The sequence below is a fragment of the Cavia porcellus genome, unplaced genomic scaffold, assembly GCF_034190915.1.
Source record: "Cavia porcellus strain 051 isolate PalLab524CR breed Dunkin Hartley unplaced genomic scaffold, mCavPor4.1 scaffold_22, whole genome shotgun sequence".
NCBI classification, from domain to species: domain Eukaryota; kingdom Metazoa; phylum Chordata; class Mammalia; order Rodentia; family Caviidae; genus Cavia; species Cavia porcellus.
This window is the reverse complement of record NW_026947505.1, coordinates 53,652,928-53,678,235: the sequence shown is the minus strand read 5'-3', so window position 1 is coordinate 53,678,235 and position 25,308 is coordinate 53,652,928. Positions and strand designations below refer to the sequence as shown.

Sequence of the window (25,308 nt, the reverse complement as noted above, 5' to 3'; positions counted from 1 at the left end):
GTCTATAACTGGCTCCAAGGCAGGGTGGCTTGGCAGAGAACACTCCATGGTGCCCACATGGCAACAAAAGCAACACGGAGCAGACATGACTCTTCCTGTCCCTTATCCTCTATGCAAGCCTCCTGCTGTAGGGTGGGTGTGTAGCACTCACGCCCTTAATCTCGTCTCACACACTCTAAATTTAGCCACCTCCAAAAAACCCCTGTGACCACATGAGGCTTTGGGGGTACCTGTAGATGCAAACTGTAATGAAGACACATCACAATGTTTTTATGGTCCTCTTTTTCCACTGGACGGCATTTGGCAGCCACATTCACCATATTTTTGAACACTCTTTGCAAAGATGCTAATGAAAAAGAATTTCCAGGACTGCTTCTGAAAGTGACATGACTGATGGAATAACTATGTTTAAAGCGAGGAGCAGCATTGTGAGGGTGATTAACAGCAATATGTCTTTTACTATAATTTTTTAAAGACACCATAGTTTTAAATCATCTTTTGTACATTACGGATTGAAGTTATTTATTGAGTTTTGTGCTTCTGAAAGCCAATGCAGTACTCAAGACTTCCCCTGAGAATATTTTGGTGATCCGAAAAGTAACCAGAAAAAAATTTCAGCCTGGAATTCAGGAGAAGCTAGGAGCTAAATGATGCCTCCTTGCCTACTCAGATTGAAGAGGAAAGTGACTCTGGTAGCATTTAGTCACGTACAATGACAACTTTGTGGACCATCGCAAGGCTAAGTCTCCCAACTAAGTGGCAAGCACCAGGAGCTCTTCATGAGCCTGGAGTGACTTTATGGAGACCTGGGACATGATATATTTTGCTTTACAAACAAGATGTGTTGACTTTTAATTTAATGCAATGTGGTCATAGTACCACAACTCTTGAGAGAAGGTCCTGATCTTGGGAGTAGGATGGCAATGTCAGCAAGATAGGACAACAGCAGAGTGACTAGTTACACCCATCAATCTAAGGGAAAGTGCTACTATTGTTAGGGTGTATTGCTAATTTGCTGTATTACACCTTGTGAAAGACTAGTTCACTGAACCCTGGCTCCTCTTAAGCAGACCCTATCATGAATAGTTCTGCTCAAAAGTGTAGAATATACTATTAACATAGGTGTGGTTTTGCTTTCCTCCCCAGACATCAATAAGTTTGAGAAATATTGAATCTATTCCCTCCTTCTTGGGAAGCTGCTGATGATTCTGACAAGTCCTGCAGTAAAGAAGGTTCTTCAGCTCATTTGACCATGAAAACCTATTTTTTAGGAAAGATGTATGCATCATTCAGAATAATCTTAGAATGTCATTACATGCCACCTCTAAACTTCAATGGCTTCAAATAACATCTCTTCTACACATTGTATATCCACATTGGTTCATTGACAGTCCTGTGCCACACAGTCCTTACTCTGGGAGCCAAGGTGTCAGGGCAGCTGCCGCCTGAGCATTTGCTCTTTCAGAGAAAGTGAAACTTATCACCTCAGAATCACACGTAACTTTGGAATTTTGGATCATAACACACTGGCCAGAAATAGCCAACACTGTTCCCAGTGAAGCTAGTGAAGTACTGTCTCACCCTGTACCTGGGAGGTAAAGAGCCAGAAATAGTCTATGAGTCCCACTAAGGTCTAACTAACTCTGCTGACCCTGGCACTAATGTCCCCTGAAGTATAATTGGGACCTACTGTTGTTCATGAAACAAGAATTGATAGTTACTGTTCAAGAGTTCTTAGCACCTGTTAATAAAATTACATGACCATACTCAGGAAGAAGAATTGGAAGGCTGTTTTATAAAAAAAATTTATTGGAGGATATAGTTTGGAAGATTTTATGAAAACAATTTCTTTTCACTTATAATCTCCAGTGGATTTCCCACAACAGATAAGAAAATGATTTTCCAGCCAGTACATCACTGTTTCTCTCAAATACAAATGTTCTATAATGGAAAACATGACTAATTTCATAATATCACCCATTTCTAGACTCCTGGGAGAGTTGCGTTATATCATAAATGCCCAGTTACAGTATCTTCTATGCAGTTGTACAGAATTAATAGTATCATGAGATAAATCACACGATAAGAGCAATAAAGGATTCATATATACATAAAAAATTATTTTATGTTACTATTGTAACCTCTGAAAATTAATTCTAAGGACGTCTACTGACTCAAATTATTTGTCTTGGCATCTTGTTTGATAGTCCATAAGTGTATCACATAACAGCACAAAAAAAGACAATGATAATTCTCAGAAATAAACACAAGTTCTCAGATGTCATCACCTGCATACTAAGCATAATAAAGATCTTATCAAAGGCCATTCAAGAGTCTTTAATCCACTGTTTCTGTGAGAACCACAAGCTGTTAAATTCATGTCATTTCCCTGGCCAGCACTAAGTTCATCTTCAGTTCTATCTTATGTATTTCCTTTATACAAACAAAATTACACAACCTAATACACATAAAATGATTTTGGCAGTGCTTAGGACATAGTGGTCACTAAGCCTTGGTTACTGTTACTATTTCATGTCTTACAAATGATGCATTGTATGTTACATACCTGCAGAGGGTTTAAAATGTGAACTGCTTAACAAGTTTGATCTAGTGGTCCTGGGAGAGAGAAAATCTAATACCAAGACACGTTTTACATTTTCCTTATTTAAAATGAAAAAGGCAAATGATCTTAGAAGTGATTAAAATCGTTTGTGTATACCTTTAGAAAAATACCTCCAAGCTACTGTGCAAATGGGGTCAAGAACAAATTAAAAGTAATTTTTGATAACTGCCACAAAAATGCACTGATTAAAAGAAATCTCCCTTCACAATGCACACCTCCAGACTGCGGTAAATTTACTGCAACATTATTAAAGCATTTTGGTAAATATTTTATTTTTATAATAATGAATCTGATAGCTCTAATATACTTTGCTTCATTTTACATCATCCATACCACCTTCTTCATTCCATTCACTTAACATATCATCTTCCTGTCTGGGTACTCCTGCTGGTACACTGTCAAGAGCACTTAAATCTTTGTATTTCATAGAACCCATCTCAGAATGTATCTCCGTTGTAGAGGCTTTCGCCCCCCAGAAAGCCTTCACTGCCACCCTGGAAAAAAAGACAAAAAGCAAAAACAGAAACAAAAAATATGAAATAAAAGCTAACGAGATTCATATTTACACAATATCATATATATATATATATATATATATATATATATATATATGTGTGTGTGTGTGTGTGTGTGTGTGTATGTATTCACACATACACCAGCACAATTTTTTTGCCTTTTAACCACCATTCAATTTTAGTTTGTGATGTATCTGCTCCATTGTGATAGTAAATGAGTCTTAAGACTTACTAACATGTTATTCTCACAAAGACATTCTATTTTCATAAAAACCAATTGGTACGTTTCAATAGTCAGATTTTACCATTGTGAGAACTACAATTTGGCAGCATTAATATTCATTTAATAAGCTTTTTTTTTTAACAATAGCTTTGTAACATTGTAAAAATTTCACTTAAAAGCTCTCAAAAGCCATGAGATTATTTTTTTTAAAAATCCACTACAGGTACAGGCTTATAATCCCAGCACTCTGGAAGACTGAGACAAGAGGATTACAAATTTAAGCCCAATGTAGGCAGTTGAATGACTTAGCAAGATCCTGTCTCAAAACAGAAAAATAAATTAAAAAGAGACTTGGAGATGTAACTTAGTATGAAGACCCAGAGTTTAATCTCTAGTAGCAACCGAGACAGATAAGAAAGAGGAAGGAAGGAAGGAAGGAAGAAAAAAAGCACAGAAGAAAGGAGGGAAGGAAGGAAGAAACAAAGAAGAAAAAGGAGAAGGAAAGGAAAGGGAAGGAAAGGAGGCGTAGCCCAAACTAGGAAGTTACAAGAGCAATGAAGGGAGCTGAATGGTTTCAAGACGCATTTAGGAGACATTATGAACAGTGTTTTGCAATTCATTGAATAAAGGAGGGAACGTGGAAGATGATGTCAAAAGTAACAATGTAGCCTAGCCATTCACCTACCAATTTATAATTATGAAGATCAGTATGAAGATTATGAATATACAGATAATGACTCCAGTAGTCAGCACAAAGACTAGGACTATATCAGTGTCTGGTCGGGTTGATCTCATCTGCATTTCTAAAGAAAACATATACATAATTATTTCTACCAAAAACAAAGAAACAAATATCTTAGTGGAAAGTTAATATTTGAAAAAGCTGTAGAAAAATGCAAAAACTGAAAAAAGAAAATTCTTAGTGAAATTTCTCTGCAGGTTTAAAGTATCTTTGTAAACATGGAAAAAGTTGAAAGAACTTGACAGTGAACATCTATATCACTGCCACCTATATAGTCCATTAATACAGCATTTTTGCAATTCCTCTATCCACCCAGCCCTCTATAAATCCAGCAATTCACCTAATTTTTCATAAATTCTAATACAATTGGCAAACATCTGTACAGTTCCCCCAAATTCATCAGCAGGCATATTATTAACTGGAGTAAACACTGACTTACATTTTTTCTAATTTACACATAATGAATTTCACAAAGATTTTATATATTAAGTGCAGACATATATACATATAATCCAGTGTTGATTAAGACAATATTATTAAATCCTAGAAAGTGATCTTGATCCCGCCTCATGCTCCAAATGCAACTACTGTCCTGATTTTCTTTGCAAGCATAAATTAGTTTTTCCTGCTCTTCAATTTCATAATAGAAATATATATGATATGCATTTTGGTATTAAAGCGTTTTCCCTTCTTAGTACAATGATTTAGAGATTCACCACACTGTTAGATATAACTATAGTTTTTCCTTTTTATTGAGTAGTATATTATAGTTTATTCTCTCACCAATAGAAACTTAGGTTGTTCTAGATGTGGGATATTACATATAAAGCCCTGTGAATATTGTTCAAAAACTTATCCTGCGAACATTTACTTTCAGGTATCTCGGATAAATATTTAGTACTGAAACTGAAATGCTTAGTTTTTTAAGAAACTGTGAGAAGGTCTTGGGTTCAAGCCCTAGTACTGGAAAAACAATCAATCAAAAATATCTAAACCACTGCATTTCCCATTGAAATTTTCTAAAGAAAATTTCAGCTGAATTTCAATACTCTCATTTCTTGAGTAAACAAAGCTTGTGTGTGTATTGTTTTCCTATAGCCATGTAACAAAGTATCACAAACTGGATGACTTAAAAATAATAGAAATTTATTGTTGTATAGTTCTAGTGACTAGAAGCCAAAAAAAGATGTGTTGATAAATCCATGATCTCTCTGAAGCCTCTAGCACAGGACCCTGAACTAAAACTCTCCTTCTAGCCGTGGTTTGGAAAAATATAAAGAAATCTACTTTGTCTTGAGAAAGGAAAGGAATTTTGAGGTCTGCTTTCCAAGTTTTAACTTATAAAGAGCAAGTGCAAGCTCCTTTCTAGACATGAAATAGTCCTGCTGGGCACCAGGCTTTGAGGACAAAGTTCAAGAATGACCCAGACACCTTGACGCCATAAACTAGGGCTAATTAAGATGATTTTTACTGTGATCTTTTGGTCTTTTTTGTTTTTTAAAAACATTTTATCAAAATTATCCCTTTAATGTCACCTAACATCACAACAGAAGAATGCTTATTAGTTTCCATTATAAAAATTTTTCTTAAGGTGATTACTAGCACATTAAAGCAAGCTTAAGTAAACAGTTTATTTTTAAAAATTCACCCCAAAACACTTGCCCCTGTTTTCATTTCAACTAAGGCTGTATATTGTGTGTATTTCCAGACTACAACAGAAGCTTTTAATTGGAGTTCAGAAATAGATTCAAGAGATATCTAAATTCCCTTAAAATTACATATAACTAGTGGAGGGAGAGAACCAGGCCCCATAGGAGGAAATCCTCCTCCAGAAACCAGAGCCACGTGCGAGCCGCTGCCAGCTTGGGGAGAGCCAGACCCAGTCTTCTCTGTGTGAGTCAGCGCCATTTGCAGACTGCAGAGAGAGAGAACCTGGCCCAACAGGGAGGAGAGATCCCCACCCGGAAACCATATTATTTTCATTGTTTTCTTGGGTTGGGTTTTTATTTACTTTTGTTTTGTATATGCTAACTCTGATGGCATGAGCAGGTATTTAAAAGAGAGCAAGATGTGTTATGCAAACCATCATGTATTTACCAATGGCTTGTTTTGATGTCCTTTATTGCATTTATTGTTTTGTTTTGTTTCAATTCTATTCTGTTCTGTTCAATTTTTACTATGTCCAAAGGTGATATCTGCAGCTATTTTAAAGACAACAAAGGCATTTTAGTAACGATTGTTATTTTTATAATGTTTGGAAGTCCTGTATCACTTATTCTGGTTTATTTTGATTGACTTTATTTTATTTTACTTGGTTTTATTCTCTTTAAAATAAAAATAATGTTCTTAAAGATTACATATAACTTTTGACATGCTTGTATACAGGGACTTTTTCTGGGAAAAGGCTTCAGAGCTTTAATTGGGCTCTTAAAAGAACTTATGACCAAATCCCTCACAACAAAGATGAATACATTATAAATGGTTAAGAGCAACTGAACAAATGGAAATAGCTACCTGGATACAAAGGATGAAATGGATTAAATTAAAAGAAGCTGCAGATGAATTCACTATATGAAGGAAGCACAGTTTCTAACATGCAACATTGTATTCAGAATAAGATTTTCTGTGACATATATCAAGTATTGTATTCTTGCATCATCAAAAATATTTTTGTCAAGTAGGTGTTAGATAAAAATGTTCTTTTATGTTTCTTAATTTTATTTATTTTTCTATACATACATTTTTGTAAGCATTCATGTGATACCCATTCACTCATTTTCACCTCTTTTGATGAAAGTAAATACAAAACTATGTTTTAAGTTGAATTAGTCTCAAAAGGACCAGCCATACCTGACTTTACTTTGTAAAAAGGAAGTACTATTTGATAAAGAAGTCGCAGTGATACAAACCAGTGGTTCTCAAAGTGTGTTCCCTGGTGCAGCAGCAGCGGTGTTGGCTGAGAACTTGTTAGAAATGCAGCCTCCAGTGCCAGCTCCAGCCAAGTTTACTGACCTCAAGCTCTAGAGGTGGGGCTGGGGAGACAGCTCTGCTTCATCAAATAGTCCTGCAGGTGACTTTGATGCTTTTTAACATTAGAGAAATAAGCAAGCCAAACATGGCTGGGCACTTACCATTCAATGTATAAACTGTGAATCTGACAGATGCTACCACTTCATTGCTCTCCAGAGTGTCACACTCAAAAGCCCGGGGATGAACATCTCTTCGTACTTCCAAGATTGCTGAATCATTTGAAAGTACAACAGGTTGCTATGTAAAAAGAAATAAGAAAGTTAGCAACGTTCTTCAGTGCACTTAGGAGGAAACAATTTCTTTCTTTCAACAAAGGAAAAGTCGGCTGGGTGTAGTGGAGCACACCTGTAATCGCAGCTCTTGGGAAGCTAAAGCAGGAAGATCCTCACAAGTTTGAGGTCAGCCAGGGTTACGTACGTAGTGAGTTCGAGGTCAGCCTAAACAACACTGAAAGACCCTATCTCAAAACAAAACAAAACAAAAAACACCTCACAATCTCTTTTAGCTTAATAGGAGAACTATGTAAATGGAGTTTGGAGTCCAACAATCCAGATTCCAAGTTCAACCCTACCACGTCCTTCCTGAAGTGTGGCTGGCTGTGAACAAGTTACTTGCTACATCTCAATTATTTCCCTGTAAAATTGTATAATGTTACAAATTATTTCAGGGTTATGAGGCATGTTAAAAGAGATTCTGAATTTAGGATATGCTTCCTACTTTAAAGGCTTTTAATTAATATTAGTGAGCTACTATTATACAACTCCTCTATGCGCCAATGAAAACCTGGCTTCCAAAACAGAATGTTTTATATAAAATAAATGTTTTTAAATTCTAATCATATCTGACTCTAAGACATATACAAAACCTTAGTGGTGCTAAAGAATGAAAACATTTGAATTCCAATAATAATAAAGTTGTACGATTTTTAACTTCACTTTTGGAAATTGCTTTGAAAAGAGTTTTCTGGCTGTTATCAGAACTGGAAAACAAATTTTATCTCTCACTAGAAAATATCAGGTTACATATGTTTATTACGTACTTGGTTTGACCTTAGAATTTTCCACACATATTTGAACCGATTTACAGGAAATGTACGAATGCAAGCCATTTTAACAGTTTCAAGACTTTCTGAAATTGGTCGACCCCCTAAAAAAGAAAAATTAAATACATAAATCTCATTGGGCATTATAAATTGCTTTACATATATTACTACTTTTAAAAACCTAGCTGGGGGTGGTGGCATATGCCCATAGTCCCAACACTTGGAAGGCTGAGACAGGAGGATTGTTTTAAGTTTGAGGCCAGCTTGTGCTACAAAGGTGAGTTCGAGGTCAGCCTGCACTGCACAGCAAGATGCAGCCTCAAAAAGACAAAAACAACACAACACAAAACAAAACAAAACCAATCTCAGTTTTAAAATATCAGGTACGCTCTGGAAGTCACAAAATCTAATTGGGAGTTCGAGTATATCAGAGAAGAATGACAGATCCAAAGATAAATTCATCAAAAGAAGCAGGGAAGGAGTCCCTGTTTTTTTATGCAGAATAAATTGGTGATGAAAAGATCAGGGTGATCAACTTGGTGATCTGTTACACTCACTCTGAGATATGCTAGTGCTTTCCAATTTTCTGGTTAGGAAACCTCAGTAGAAATACTGACGTGTCAGGATAGCATAATTTGATACAGAACAGTTTTCCAAGTTCTCAATTTAAGGTTTACTAATCTACTGATAAAAAGCCATGATCAAAACACCACCGTGTTTCACCACAACCCCCAAGTACAATGAGGTTTCAGTGGATTATAGAAGATGTTTTTGTTAAATTTTAGACATCACTTTAAAAATATAATACAAAAGCAGAAACTTACTCAGAGCTGTAAGTGTGTAGAGAAGTATTATTTAAATTTTTATAATTTCCTTTCTATGTATCAATTGATGGTCTCCTTGCACCTGGTAACCATCTGAAGTTAAAAATATTCCCCCTGTGTAAATTTTTTCCCCATTACACTCTGAGATAAAATTGACTCACAGCCACAATCTACTGGTCCACGGCATTCTTCTACCCGAACAATACACTTCGATTCACCTCCAGGACACCCATTTGTTAATAAAACTTCTCTAAAACCTATACCTTTAGTGAAAGAAATGGAAAAATGTTAAGAAAAAACCTTATTGCAAACGATTTTTGCTTTCTGATCCAGGGGTGGTTTCCTCTCCTTCTCCCTCTCCCTCTTCTCTCCCTCTCTTCCTTCCCTCTTTCCTCCTGATTTCAGAAATTCAATTCCAAAATTCAGAATAATAACGTTTAGGATTTTCTTAGGTTTCTCATTCTGAATTGTTTCATGCAACAGTATTGTCTCAAGTGAGCTCCATAAAGAACTAGCCCCTCTCTCTAGTCGTTCCCATGAGAAAAAAGATTTCCTGACCACATACACATTTGAAAATGGAACATTAAATAGAGTTAAAGAGGTCTTGTTACTACAGAAGTTTTTAGAAACTTTTCAACGTCAGTAAATGTGCTATTGTATATACATTTTCACTGATCTAAAATGTAAAAATTTTGCATTTTAACATCTTTGAAATCAGGACACGTTTATTATTGTGGCACATCAAATTGTGGCACCTGTATTCTTCCTTTTTGAAATACATAAACTGTGTGGCTTGGAGCCAATAAACTCAGATTTGGTAAACTACACAGTACAGGAGCTCTCCCAAGAAACTGCTTGGAGTGTGAAATGCAGCCTGTAAGGATAGAAAAATGTACCTCAAGTCACTTGGAGATTTTACTGAAATGCAAATTCTGACCATATCTTTCTGGAGAATGTCTAAGATTCTGCATTTCTAACAAGGTTCTTGTTGATGCTGATGCATCAAGCTTCTGTGGTGCACACTCTGAATAGTAAAGGAATGATGCAAGATAAAAGATATCTTTTGATTAAGAGATGGCTGAGAACTGCAGCATAGCTACACTTAAATCTGTGAAAGATACCACAGAAATGTTTTCCAAGCAGGCACTTTATGCATTTATTAGCCAAGTAAAACTTATTGAAAGGTACCTACTTGTGAGATTTTTCCAGGTAACCCCTAGAAATCCTAAGTAGAACCAGAGACTAGAACAAAACTTTTTACTTTTAAAATATTGTTTTAGGACTTAAATATCTTTTTCACTAAATCACTTGTCTTTTTCTCATATGCAGTTGTTTTAAACTGAAAAGATTTTTAACATTTTAGAAATGAAATATTAAGGGTTTTTTCTTTAAAATTCATTACTATCTAAATACTCCAACTTTTACATATTACATGTCCATCTGTTCCTATGACAGTATGCATTTCTTCAATGTAGAGAATTGTATCTGTTTTGTTCACTTCTGAATCCTCAGCATCCGTAACAATTCCTGATACTAAGTAAACAAAATTTTTTTCAACACACACAAAATCACTTAAGTAATTTCTTTAATAAAGGAAAATATTAATTACTAGAGCTATCATAAAAATAATTCTTTGAAAATTTCCTGAGTAAGCAGCAAAAGAAAAACTATAAATGAATAACCACAGGTTTTTATATATCTTCCTTTTATTTGGTCTCTGGACTTACTATGAAGTTAAGGTAAAGACCAAGTTTAAAACTACCCTAAGAAGAGGGTCAAGGTGGTGCATTCCTGAAATCCCAGCACTATGAGAGGCCCAGACAGGAGGATCACAAGTTTGAGCTCAGCCTGGGCAACTTATTAACTTAACAAGGACTAGGGTTGGCAGCTCAGTGCAAAAGCTCTGGGTTCAATCCTCATTACTACAAAGACAAGCAAACAACTGAAACACAAAAATATCATCCTAAGAATAGAAAAAAATAAGGGTTGCCACAGAAGGGAGAAGAGGGCAGAGGAGAGTGAGTGTTTAATGGTGTGGGGTTTCAGTTAGGGCTACTGAATTTAAAAATGACTAAAATGGTAAATTTTGTAAGGTATATTTTACCACAACAAAATAGCTAAATCAAATAATTCAGATATTCATGTTGATGAAAATTTTGACCAAAAATATTCTGGACTAGATGGAATGTTTCTTCTAGTTATTATTTACTCATCACTCGTTTTCTAATGTTCTACCTATGATAAATTTAATTTTACTGTGAATTACCTATTGTCTTCTCAAAGGATGATTCTCTAACCAGTGAGATCAGCTTCACTGTAAACTTGTTAGAAATTCAGATTCTATCCACAGTCTTAGTTAGAAACTGCAGTAGGGTAGATGTTTGAGAGTTCCTAATCTATTACAGGATAGGTAGCTTTAATGTAAGAGACTGTATGTGCAATGTCTATATATGGAATCATCAAAATAAGTCATTTTTAAACCATTATCCCCGGTAATCCAGTATCTCTTTTCTCCAAGATATAACATAAAAATTGGAAAATGGAGAATTTAGAATAGACTATTACAAATAAGCATATTTCTTGATAGACTTGCCAACACAGTATGTGGGAAGACATCTGCGAGATGCACTGGAAAAATCTCTCATGTTCTGAACATCTGTGAGATCAGGAAATTTTTACTTTTGTGAAAAGTTTATATGTCAAAAAGTAACTGGCAGTTGGTTTAAAACTTAGGGATTATGAACTGAAAACATGTTACCTTTTGAAGCAATCAGCTGAGTGTTGTATGCAAACTACAGTTATTAGATACAGAAAACAGTAAGAGATGAATGTATAACAATTACAAATAATGTTTTTACTCCCCCCAAAATTACAATATGAGTTCTCCACCTGCTTTGTGGTACTTACCACATGTGGCTGTACACATTCCAAACTCTACTTCTTTGACTACTGTCTTGTTCAAAACTAAACATAAAGTATAAAATGCATTATTTAATAATATAAAACCCATTATTGTTATGTATTTTATTGTGTACAGACTAATGGCTTTATTTTGGCAGATTTATATATGCTTATAACACTCTGATCATATTTGCCTTCCATCTCATGCTTTTTCGTCCCCCTTCCTCTCGTTTGAAACCTTTTCTCTAATAGTCCCCCTTCAATTTACATACAAAAACTTCTCTAAGTGAAAAATCTTCTTACTTGGGGTTGAGAATACAACGCCATTCCTTGTATACCTGCTGTTATCATCTAAATCAAACGAAATCTAACCCTTTAAAGAAGTTCATAAAGTAGGACATAGAAGGTATTTTAGCTTTGTACATAGCTTATGTGTTTTTTTCCATCAGTTAATACATGCTGAGTTAAAGTTCTATTTGAAAGAAAAACCACAAAAAAGCCTTTGAATTTTATGAATTTTTTTCATACTTATTATCCCAAAAAAGAAAAATGGTGCATAATTTTCATCCAAAATGAAAAATGTTAATATCAAGTGTTCATTAAAGTTATAAAAGTTTTAGATTGGTTTTACTCATTTCCAGGTTGAAATAGTGAATTTAAGCATTTCCAAAAATTTATTTTAGTACTTTCTTTAGCAGGACAGCCTAGGAATGTAATTATTTGAAAAGTTATTCTTAGTCTTAAATCACATTTCCTTTTTTCTAATCATATTAAAGTTTGGCATGAATTCGAGTAGCTACAGTGTATAATCAGCTCTTTATAGCACAGATTAGGACTGAAATCTCAGTAGAAAAAACAAGGTGTTAAAAGATAATTTGTAAAACACACTGTATCTTGGGGCAAGAAATCACATGGGAAAAAGCACATTGAACTTGAAGTCCAAAGAGCTGCCTTTAGTACTAATTAGCTGTGAGTCTGAGGAACTTAATTAAATTCTGTCAGGCCCAGTTAACTCTTCACAAAATTTGGAAGAATTTCTCTCATCTGATTCATCTTAAGAGTTTGTGTGTGAAAGAATTACATAAATTGTTTAGCACTATAAATATGCTTAAGATATGATCTCACCCAATTCAAACACTTTGTAATTATTGGTTTCATATATTATTAAGAATTCTTTTAAATTATGATTATTACAAAATCTCAATAGCTTCTTAAACACTGTATCATATACTTGCAAGCACCAAATTCAGTATCGTGAAGTAGGCACTTACCACATATAAGTAAAACAGTATTTGACTTCAAAAATAAATGACTAGACTATTAGTGATCAAATTTGATTTAACATTTTTCTGCTTTGAATGCTTGAATACTTTCAGCTAGTACTTTATAAAACATGGCTAAGGGTTGAGGATGCAGTTGAGTTTTAGAGCTCTTGCCTAGCGTGTGAGAGACTTTGGGTTCAATCCCAGAGCCAAGAATCTATCAAATCCGTATCTATATAAATAGTATAAAATATATTTTATAGGTATATAAAAGGGTACATAAGGCATATAAAAGAAAGGTATTCATCTAACATAATATTCTTGTGATTATTCCTTATCTTGAAACATGTTATCTTCCATAATATTTCATCACTATGTTTTTTTAAAAATAAAACTGAAGAATCCTTGACTGAAGGGCAGGGGATATAGCTCAGTGCCCAAGTGCCTGCCTGGCAAGCACAAAGTCCTGAGTTTAAGTCCCAGTTTGAAAAAAAAAAAAAAAAAGAATGAAGTTTCCCAGAAATATGATGTAATTGTGAAATAAATCACAGCTATTACCACTAGCGTCTGACTTTTTTATTTCTTTACTCAAAATGTTTCATTATCTTTCAGAAGTATATGTGAAAAGTCTAGAGGCATCTTCTTTGTAGTCTGCCTCAGTTTTCAATGAACAAAATTGAGATTGCATAATTTTTCATTTTTTGCCCATAGTGGCCAAGAGAATAAAACTGACAGAGAAAAACATTTCACAATTATTGAATGAATCGGAAGATAGCAGCACTTTGGAACATGATGGTGAGATTGCTGTATAAACAAAAATCTCAGTGACAGTATCCTAGAATAGTATCTTGGATGAATTTTCTCTGACTTAAGAATCAATGAGTGAACATTGTATTTCTAAGGATGAAAAGAATATAAGGAATTTTCATCCAGTTCTACCTTTCAAGAGAAAGGGTGATCTTGATGTATTTTATGATAATAATCTAAACCACACTGTTTTTCCAAAAGGCTAGGGACAGTATTTTTCCTTTTTGTGTTCACCCACAAACATTTACTTGATAAGAGTTATAAATGTGTAAATGATGATGGCAGGTGTTTCTATAAAAGTGACTAAAAGAAGATAGCTGGCATAGAAATAAACAAAACATTGAATTAATCGATCCAATTGGTGTTTATTAATCTAAAAACAAAAATATTTAGCAATTATGCAGCAAAATATGGCATTCTTCTCTTCAACAAAATATGTGCTTTCATAGTCTTAAAAAGTTTTGACAATAGAAATAGAAAAATAACTTGAATGAAAATAAACTAGACTATACTAGAGTTGTACTTGAAATCTGGAATCACTATTCACAGGATGAATATGTTCCAGATTCATGCTTAACAGCTACACATTAGTTGCATTCAGAATATTTGATCCAATTAGAGCATGTACAGCTTCAAAACTGTGATATATTGAATAAAAATCTGAGGTTCGCTTATGTTTAAATTCTACTAAAATTTCCATCAAGGATGTTTTCAACTGACTAAGTTTTGTCAATTACTTGGAAATGATTTAAAACTGAAAAAAATTAGTCTTCTAGCTAGGAAGTGGTAATGATTGTTTTTACTGGTCCATTATAGTTAGAAGAGCTATACAAACTTTATCAATGGTCCTGGAAATTTTCTAGTCTTTTGATACCCTTGGTAGCTTGCAGTTCTGTATGCTCAATTTCCCCAGAAAATGCACTCAATCATAAAATTGTATAGATGATATACCAGAGGGTACCTGGACTCTCTGAAGTCTACGGATGAGGAAACTGAGACACTGAGAAAATCAGTAACTTATCTACAATTGAATCTGAATGTAAGGCATTATAACTCCATCATTTGGGTTTACCCTAATAATATTTAGCATTTTACAGCTAGAAGCATCTTGTGACTAGTTTAATACTAAAATTGTTCATTTCATTACTTTAAAAGATAGAATCAACCAATAGCTACTATGCTTTAGAATGCTCTCTTCTTTCCTAGTCATTTTTCTTTTTCACATTTCTAAAGGACCTATTCGAGCTTTCTGAAATATAATGTTATCAAGATAGTACAAACCTGGATCCCACTATCAACCTCACATAGTCAATTTCTTTCTGACGCTGGTCACTATCTGTCATCAGGAAGAAAAAAAAAAGGCTGATAGACACAGCCATCCACTCTATATGTACAGATAGAGAAGACAGGAGAATGTCAAGGATATTAAATTTTTCAGTGTATCATTTATGGGGGAAGGGAATCACCTCCCTTTAGAAGGCTGCAAACTTGCCAGTGACCTTTTGCCTACCAGCATGCGTCACTAATCCATATAACATGTACCACAGCTTGTCAACTTTTATAGCTTAATGAGCCAGCAGTATAGCACAAATTTATGTACCAAGCACAGGCTTGGTTAACATGTTATCACCTAACGATGCTGTTAGTTGTATCCCTTGATAGGTGTTTTCCGCTGGCACTATTAGTTTGAAGTTAAACATACAAATCAAACCCTCTCATACTGCAAAGGTGCTGAACGGTAGGCAGTGCATGAAGCTGACAAGTGACTTTGCGACAGTTTCGTTAGCATTCTAGTCTAGATGTGTCACAGTAAAAGGAATTATCAGTTCCACTGTGATTCCCTCACTGGGTAGGAGGACGCCTTCAAGCATTCTGTAATTCAAAAAGAAATTAACAATGGAAAGGTGAAATGGCTGCAAAAAGTCAAGATGATTCCCCCACGTGGAACAAACTTCCTCTTAATTGCGTCCCTTAATGTTTCTCCTTCTCAAGTAGTATTTAAAAGTATACATCCTTCTTCAAGGCCCTAAAATGCACAGAATCGGTAAACTCGGGGCTGATGTAGGAGACAGCGCTCTACAGACGGGAGCATGCCTAATTCTAGTCTTGCACAAAGAGCGGGCAGGTTTTGCCCTCCGCGGGGCCCTCAGCGCGCCCTGCAAGGAGCCTCCACCCTCACCATCATCCCCGGCCTCGGTCGGGGCCTCCTTCTCTGACACTTCGTTGTAGCTGTCGTCCTCGTTCTCGCCCTCGCTGTCGCCGTCGCCGTCGCCCTCGCCGTCGCTGTCCCCGTCCCCGTCGCGGGTGAAGCCTGACTCCTGCAGGGCGGTGACATTCGTGGCGCCGGAGGACCGAAGGCCCGCCAGGAGCAGCCAGCCCACGGTCAGCAGCAGCCCAGCGGAGCAACCCGCACCCCCAGGGCTCATGTTCGGGCCCCGACGGCCGCTCAGTACACAGCGGCAGTCCGCGCTCCAATTCGAAGGCGCGTCCAGGGGAGAAGCCACGACACAAGCACTCCGAACCTCGGAGCCCGGCCCAGGCAACCATTGAGGCGTCACGGCCTTCCGCGATCGGCCTCACCGGGGCTCCAGGCTGCACGCGCGCAGGCGGGCGGGGGCCGAGCAGCGGGGCGCGGGCAGGGGGCGCCCTTCCCGCCCGGCTCCAGTCCCCGCCCTCCGCGCCGCCCCCCGCTCCTGGGTGCTGCGCCCGAGCGCCGGGCCTCAGGTTCACCTATGACCTCCCTTTTCGTGCTTTCTACTGTCCCCCCTTTCCAGATTAGATGGCCTAGACCCTTCAGTGCTCCTCGTGGGACTTGGTTTCAGAATTGGCTATCGAAAATATCCAACCTGGTATGTATCCGGAAAGCTTCGTCACCAGTCTTAGGAATGGGACCCCAAATTGCATCTTAGAACTGTAGGCGAGGTTTGTTGGTCTGTAGATAACCAGAGAGTACTTTGGTTCTGCTTTCTAAACACCAGTGTAAATGCAGCTCAAGTGTGTATTCTTATTTTAAGGTTTTGTGTAGCACCACTGACTCTGTGGAAGACTCCTTGAGCTGACAGAGGTGAGGAGAGAAAAGGAGAAAAACTGTCAGACTAATTTGTCCTCATTCTGTTTCTGGGTAGCTGATGTTTTGGATACCAATTATGGGACATAAGACTTAACTTGCACTCCTGTGATTTTTCTTCTGGCCTTTAATCTTGTGCGTTTTCTTCCCTCATCTAGAGATACATTTGAATTCTGATTCTATGGTCTTAACATGTTAAACATCTCTCCCAAGGTTGACTTCAAAAATACTTCTCCTACAGGTCACTGCCAAAAATGAAAAAGAGTACAATAGGTCAAGAATAAAATCTTGCAAGGTCAGTTTAATAAAATGCTCCATTAATCTACACATTGATGTAAATCAATGTAAATCACAAAAAAAAAAGAGTTAGCATCTTTTACTAAGATTGAATTGGACTAGAAACAAGAATACCTTCCTACAATATCTTGGCGCTTTCACCTGAATCAGTAGAAAATATCAGTGCTTGAGTATAACTATCACTGCGCTATTCAATATCTGTATGTCCAATTATGTCAAAGCAAGAAGTGAAATTGAATTAAGTTCCTTTGGTGCATGATGTTAATTTTGATGGTCTAATTAATTCACACTTCTTCCGGAATAGAATCATGGATTTAGAAGCTTAAAAATCTTTTAAATACTCCAATCTCTTCATTATTGAGAACCTCAGGAACTGGAGAGATTAAACAACAAGCCCAAGATCATCCAGCAAACTGTTGGCAGAGTTGGAGCTCACAACCAGATGTCCTGAATGCCCTTGCAGTGCTTTGTGATTCTTATAATTTAAAGTTATCAGTGGAGATGCACTTAATGTAATGATTCAATGTCTGAGTTCAAGCACTGAAAGCAAATTAGGGTTGGCATTTTTGTTTTTGTTATTCAAAGTTTGACTTCATATAATAGTTACTGTATAATAGCTTTTTGTTACTGTTTTTGGAAAGATGCATATAGTGTCATATGTACTTTGACATTCAGTGTTAAAATTCTTATGAGTCAGAATTAAAAGTCACATACTAACAGGTGAATTTGAGGCTTAAACTATGACTTTTGGAGCATTTGTTTATCCAGTCTCAGCAGACTAACAGGTAGCAGAGAGCTCTGAGGTTCTTCACAGCCACTTATTTGTAACAAAAGTAGATGACATGAAGCAAAAGTCCCCAAATGAATTGTTTTTCCTTTCAGAGAGGCTTCTAATAATAAAAAGGCAAGAACTTCTAAAAATGTGCAATATTAAAATTTGGGTTGGTATTAGTAAAGAGTCTCTGGGAATATACATATGAATTAAAATACCATAAAATACTATACCACATAACAAGATTATGAGGATTATTAAAATGGGAAAGTTAAAGATGGTTTTGAGAAGTAAAGATCTTTTTGATTCTTGTGCAAATAAATTGTTTTTTTGAATCCTGAGAAAAGTAAAACAATTTCAAGCAGGAACTTTAAAAAAGATCTATAAATATTGTCATGGATAAGTTGTTGACTGTTTCAAAGTCAACTGTAGAATATATCTTCCTGAAGGTACCTATTTTGAGCAGAGGAAGTGCCGTAAACCCTACATTAGTGGCCTAATAACTCCAAAAGTAATCCAAATGAGTCTCAAAGAGAAACTGGAAAGTATAACTCTGATATAAAGAATATTAATATCTCCAACAGCAATACATCACTTGTAAAATAGTGCATGATTTGTATAACAAATTGTGTTCTTGTATAAGAAAAATATATCTGTCCTTCAGAAACATATACTCCTAGGTCATACCAAGAATAAGTAAAAGGCAAAATTTTAACCAGATCTATGGAGGGTTTGACTCTGTTCTGAGCTATGGACACCAAGGAACAGGACTCCAACCTCAGGCCTCACTTTGCAGCTCTGACTCTGCTCCCCTCAGTTTAGTTTGTTAATATGATAAATTATATTGACTGATCTTCTAACGTTGACCCAACCTTGTATTCCTGGGAAAAATCCACTTAGTTATGATGTATTACCCTTTTATGTACTGATGCATTCATTGGCTATTTTGTTTAGAATTTGTACATCAATATTGATGAAAAATAGTGATTTAGAGTTTTCTTTTTTTGCAATATCTTTGTCTAGTTTTGGTATCAGTGAACACTGACCTCATAGACTGAGTTGGCAACTCTTCCGTGTGCCTTTTCATAGTCACTTTTCAGTCACTGGAACAAAATATCCAACACCCAGAATTCAAAGGAAGAGCGGTTTATTTGCCTTACAGTTTCCAGTGTGTTCCATCCTGACTAATATTAGCATCTCATAACATTTTTTGTCCACTTTTAACTTATTGTAACCTTATGTTTTAGTTGTTTGATTTAGTACAATTCTGCATGTGAATAATGGCAAGGCTCACCATGGGTATGTGTTGCACCAACCAGTAAGTTTTCACCCTGAATGGAGTAAAATGGGAACGACGGCTAGCTGCTTTCTGCCTGCTGTGCCCTGGACTGTTCCTCCTCTGCCATGCTTCCCTGCCTTGGAGCCAGCCAACTGTGGACTGAAACCTCTATAAACTGTGAGCCAAAGTAACTTTAACTTTTAGGTTGCTGGGTATTTTGTCCCATCTATGAGAAAGTAAGACAATAATAAAACACCACCGAGAATACTAGCATTGTTGCAATCGAGACACAGAACATTTTCTTCTCTTTAAGATCCCCTCTTGTTGCCCGCCAATAGCTACCCCTACTGCTTTGATGCTCTGTCTCCCTTCCTGGAAACCACCATATATTATCTATTTCAATAATTCTGTCTATTCAAGAGTGATATATAAATGAAATCTTAGAGTATATAACTTTTTGAAAGTACCTTTTTAAACTCAGTGTCTATTTTTCAGTATAGCGTATGCATAATGTATGTATTGATTCTTTTGACTGCTAAATAGTGTTTCATGGTAGAAATGTAGCACAATTTGTTTACTCAATATTGAAGGACATATGGATTGTTTTCAGTTTAGGGTTGCCAAAAATTAAGTTGCTATAAACATTTATTATAGATTTTTGAGTGATCCTGTTTCCTTTTCTCTGTAATAAATGCTAGAAGCCGAATTACTGAGTTGTATGATAAGGATATGTTTAGTTATAAAAAAGTTGTCAAACTTTTCTAGAGTAGCTGTACCATTTTATGTTTCCAACAATGTTTGCAAAATCAGTTTCTTCATATCCTTATCAAGTATTGATTTTTAATTTTTACCACTTTGAGAGGTATACCATGTATTCTAAATACTAATCCTTTGGTGGATACGTAGTTTGCAAATATTTTCTGAGGCTGCAGTTTCTTTTTTATCCTCTTAACAGGGTCTTACATAGGCCAAATGTTTTCATTTTAATGCTATTGTGAAAGGTGTGGTTTCACTGATTTTTCTCTCAGTGAGTTTGTTATTCATATACAGGACTTATTTGAATTTGTGAATATTGATTGTGTATGCAGCTACACTACTGAAGTTGGTTATCAAGTCTACAAGTCTAATGTTGGAGTTTTTAGGATCTTCTATATAAAGTATCATGTCATCTGGAAATAACGATAGTTTAACTTCTTCTTTTCCTATCCTTACTCCTTTTATTTCTTTCTCTTGCCTAACTGCTCTGGCTGGTGCTTCTAAAAATATATTGAATAGGAGTAATGACAGTGGACATCCTTCTCTTATTCCTGATTTTAGGCTAAAAGCTTGTTGGCTATTGGTTTTTCATAGATAGCTCTTATCTGATTGAAGTAAAAATTATCTATTCCATTTCTCTGTAAGGTATTTTTTTGTCATGAATACGTGTTGGACATTGTCAGATGCTTTTTCTGCACCTATTGGTTGATCATGTGATTTTTGTAGTTGGCTGGGTAATATGGTATATTACATTTATTGATTTGTGCATGTTGAACCACCCCTGCATCACTGGGATGAATCCCACTTGGTCATGGAGTATAATCTTCTTGATTTGCAACATTCTGTTCCACAGTACCTTATTAAGGATTTTTGTACCTTTGTTCAATAGGGAGATTGGCCTGCAGTTTTCTTTTTTGATTGGACCCATCTCTGGACTTGGTATCAAGGTAATATTTGCTTCTAAGAATGATTTTGGAAGTCTTGCTTTCCTTTCAATTTCATTAAAAAGTTTGAGAAGCAGTGGTATTAAATCTTCTCTAAATTTCTTGTAGAATTCAGCAGTGAATCCACCAAGACATGGGCTTTTCTTTGTTGGTAGGGGTTTGATTATATATCTCCAATTCCATTGACTGATTTTAGCTTATTTAGAATATTGTATCTTCTTGATTCAGCTTTGGTAATTCATATGTATTTGAAATCTGTCCATTTTTAAAATATTTTCTTTCTTATTAGAGTATAAGTCCTGAAAGTTGATATTGATAATCTTCTGAATTTTTGCAAATTCTAATTTCGTCCTTTTCATTACTAATTGCATAGATTTGAGTCTTTTCTTTCCTTTTTTGATAAGGTTGTCTAAGTGTTTGTCAATTTATTTAATCTTCCAAAGTACCAACTCTTCAATGCATTGATTCTTTGTATTGTTTTCTTAGTCTCCATTGCATTAATTTCTGCTTTGATCTTTTTAATTTCCTTCATTATGAGCTTTAGGCTTCATTTAGTCTTCTTTTTCTACAATCTTGAGGTTCAGCCTTAAGCTGTTTGAATTTGCTCTGTTTGCTTGATATGGGAATCTGCTGCTATAAATTTCCCTTATAAGGGAAATTTATTTCCTATATTTACTGTATCCCATAAATTCTGGTATGTTATGTCAGCATTATTATTTCACTGTAGAAACTGTCCACTTTCTTCTTTAATTTCATTTGTGACCCATTGGTTGTTCAGGAGGATGTTATTAAATTTCCATGTGTTTTTGAAGTTCTTGTAGTTTCTTTTGCCATTAGTTTCCAATTTCATTGCAGTATTGTCTGATAATATACATGGGATAACTTCAATTCCTTTGCAGTTACCTAAGCATGTTCTATGAGTTACTTTCTGATATATTTTGGAGAAGGCACCCTGTGCAGCTGAGAAAAATGTGCATTCTGATATTTTGGGGTGGAGCACTCTATAGACATCTATTAAGTCTATTTGTTCAAAAGTTTGTTTCATTTCTAGTATTTCATTGTCATTTTTTGTCTAGTTGATCTTTTATTTGTGATGGGGTATTGAGATCCCCATTATAATTGTATTAGTTCTTATTTCATTTTTCATTATTGTTAATACTTGTTTTCTATACTTGGGTGCACTGGTATTTGTTGCACTTATATTTAAGATTATTGTCTCTTCCTCTTTGATTGTTCCCTTTACAATTAAGTAGAGTGATCTTTATCTCTATTAATCAGTCTTGGCTTGAAATCTACTTTATCTACAAATAAAATGGCTATACCTGCTTTTTTCTGGATTCCTGTTGCATGAAGCATTGTTTTCCATCCTTTAAATTTCAGTCTATGAATTTCTTTTTTAATTAAATGTGTTTCTTGTGTGCAGCATATTGTTGGATCTTGCTTCTCAATCCATTCTGTCAGTCTATTTCTTTTGGTTGGTGAATTGAGACCATTAAATTGATGGTTACTAACTGATATGTATTGACTTGTCCTTGTCCTGTTGTTTTCCTGTTGTTGTCTCCCTTTCTTTTTCCTGTTTGTTTGCCTTGCCTAGTGGACTCATTCTGATGGGTTTGTAGAATTGTAATCCTTGTTATGTCTTTTTAGAATGTCCAGCAGAACATTTTGGAGTGCTAGTTTGAATCTTTCACTTCTTTTTATTTATATTTTTATTTATATATTTATTTTTATCTTTTTGAGGTGGTTTTACTATGCAGCTCCGGCTGGCCTCAAACGCACAGTGATCCTCTTGCGTCAGTCTCCTGAGTGCTGAGATTACAGCTATGTGCCACCCTGCCTGGCTCGCCAGTTCTTCTTGTGTTATGCATTCATGGTTTCCATTATTTTTATATTTCTCTATTTTTTTCATCTGTAACTGCTCAAGAGTCACTAAGTATGTGTTTCATTATGATTACCATCTCTGTAGTTGTCTGAGAAGTTATTTGTGAATTGATTTTTTTCCAAAGTCTCATTCATTTGCTTTGTTACTTCTGCTGTTAGCAATTCAGAGAGCACAGGCATGTGTCTTTAAGATTGCCTATGGTGAGCTGGATATCTCGGGTTGCATCTCAAATGTCTTCTCATTTTCTATTTTTTTGTTTTTAGTTTAATTCCCAAGTTAATGTTTTTAAATTGCCCATGTTGAGTAGTTTTATTGCTAGTATTTAGAGCCCTTAGGAAATTACTACTTCTCAGAGGTGTTTTCAAGTATAGCTGGCTTTTGAGTTTTGAGTCTGTTGCAAGATCTGACCTTTTCAATTTATTGAATATGAGAAGTTACTGCCTACTTGACCCATTCCCTGGTTCTTTGGCACTGGCACAGTATTTTTTCTTATGACCCTGAGACAATCTCAGTGTTGGTATACCAGGAAGAACAACTGGTTAGAATAGTTATGTCACATTAGCTAAAGTGGTACAATCAGCAATAGCAATAACATCAAATATGGCTGAGAAAATGAGAAACTGATGTAACTATTAATTTTCTACCTTTAACTGTGGGAACTAGTTTTATATATAACTTGTTTTAGGTATGGCAAAAATCTATGAACTTGTTTTAGATATTACAAAATGTAAAACAAACCAGAAAGGGCCAGGGATTTAGCTCAGCGACATAAGCACCTGCGTGGCAGGTATGAGGTCATAAGTTCGATCCCCAGTACCAAAAACAAATCAGAAAATTATATGCAATAAACATGCATTCAATATTCCAATTTTACTCTTAGAGGAGAAATTTTAAAACAGATTGGAAGAAAAATAGAGAACTAGAAGAAAAGAGAGAAATTAGAAGTAAGACTGGAAGACAAAGGAGGATCATATAACCTTTGAGAAACTGGAGCATAAAACAGAAGATAAAAAGAGAAGGAAAAATAAAAACAAGAACAAAACAAAATAACAATTACAATAAAAAGGAAACCATGTTCGCACTCATAAAAATGAGAACAAACAAAAAAACCAAAATAAAATAAAATTTTAAACAACAAGAAAAAAGAAAAGTCCACTTTAAGGTATGTCTCTGTTATCAGTGGTGGACAGGATGGATGGACAGAGGTCAGATCCATGTTGATGAATCCCAGCAAGACAGCTGTAGCTTTATGGAGTGGGTAATCCCAGCAGGCCTGCACTTTTAGTTCCACTGAAACTTAGTGAACTGTCCCTCAGACAAAGGACTTCTGTCTAAAAGAATTTTTAAAAATCAGACCCCCAAAATTCAAAGACCAAATCCAAAAATGGGCATCTGACATGAATACACAGTTCTCAGATGAAGAAATACAAATGGCAAATAAATACATGAAAAAATGTTCACCATCATTAGTCATTAGAGAAATGCAAATTAAAACCACACTGAGATTCCATCTCACTCCAGAAAGAATGGCCAGAATCAAGAAAACTACCAACAACAAATGCTGGAGAGGCTGTGCAGAAAAGGGAGCTCTCCTGCACTGTCAGTGGGAGTGCAGACTGGTGCAACCACTATTGAGGTCAGTCTGGAGATTCCTGAAAAATCTGGGATTGGAAGTCCAAAGTGATCCACCTATTCCACTTCTAGGCATATTCCCAGAACAACTGAATACATCATCATACCACAATGATCTATGTGCACCCATTTTATAGCAGCGCAAAGATTGTAATAGCCAGATCTTGGAAAAAACCTAAGCGTCCTTCAGCTGAGGAATGGATAAAAAAACTTGTGGTATTTTTATACAATGGAATGCTACCCAGCTATAAAGAATGATCATAGTGAGACATTTATAAATAAATGAGCGGAACTTGAGACCATACTTGTAAGTGAAATAAATCAAACTCATGTGTATAAATACTTTATAGTCTCCCTAGTGTAAGAAATGGTAAGAGCACATAAGATTTTATGGTAATCATGATTCCCCATTACATTGCTTTGAAGCCTTATAGTGTTTTCATTCATTAGTTGGAATGGTTTTGTTCTGTTTTGTTTGATTTTATTATGTGTGATGGTATGAACAGCTATTTTGAAGAAAACAAGACATTATGACAGCCATTGCTGATTTAATATCATCTTGCTCTGAAGTCCTACCCATGCTTTTGTTCTTCTGTTTCCATTGGTTCTATCATGTTGTATCTTATTGGATTTTAATATGTGTGATAGTATGAACAAATTTTTATGGAAAATGAGATAATATAGTAGCCATTGTTCATTTTCTGTTATTT

The 25,308-nt window shown here is 35.6% G+C and overlaps 1 protein-coding gene across 2 annotated transcripts; it reads right to left on the bottom strand.

The window, feature by feature from the left end:
* Positions 1 to 1,791: 1,791 nt before the first annotated feature.
* Spaca1 (sperm acrosome associated 1) lies at positions 1,792 to 16,395 on the bottom strand. Of its 2 annotated transcripts, XM_003467426.4 has the most exons (7): positions 16,149 to 16,395; positions 11,907 to 11,963; positions 9,161 to 9,262; positions 8,173 to 8,279; positions 7,235 to 7,370; positions 4,047 to 4,164; positions 1,792 to 3,117 (listed from the first exon to the last, which is right to left on the bottom strand). In XM_003467426.4, the coding sequence occupies exons 1-7, from the start codon at positions 16,393 to 16,395 to the stop codon at positions 2,937 to 2,939; spliced, it is 948 nt and encodes a 315-aa protein (XP_003467474.2). In that variant the 3' UTR covers positions 1,792 to 2,936. The 2 variants fall into 2 exon arrangements, with proteins under 2 accessions (XP_003467474.2, XP_063089266.1); XM_063233196.1 differs by lacking the exon at positions 11,907 to 11,963.
* Positions 16,396 to 25,308: the final 8,913 nt, after the last annotated feature.

Excerpts from the sequence above, each read along its gene's own strand:
- Spaca1 (XM_003467426.4), bottom strand. The coding sequence starts at position 16,395 with ATGAGCCCTGGGGGTGCGGGTTGCTCCGCTGGGCTGCTGCTGACCGTG. Across the intron at positions 4,165-7,234 it reads CACAGTTTATACATTGAATG|AAATGCAGATGAGATCAACC; the intron begins GTAAGTGCCCAG and ends TGTTTTCTTTAG. Across the intron at positions 3,118-4,046 it reads ATCTTCATAATTATAAATTG|GGTGGCAGTGAAGGCTTTCT; the intron begins GTAGGTGAATGG and ends CTTTTTTTCCAG.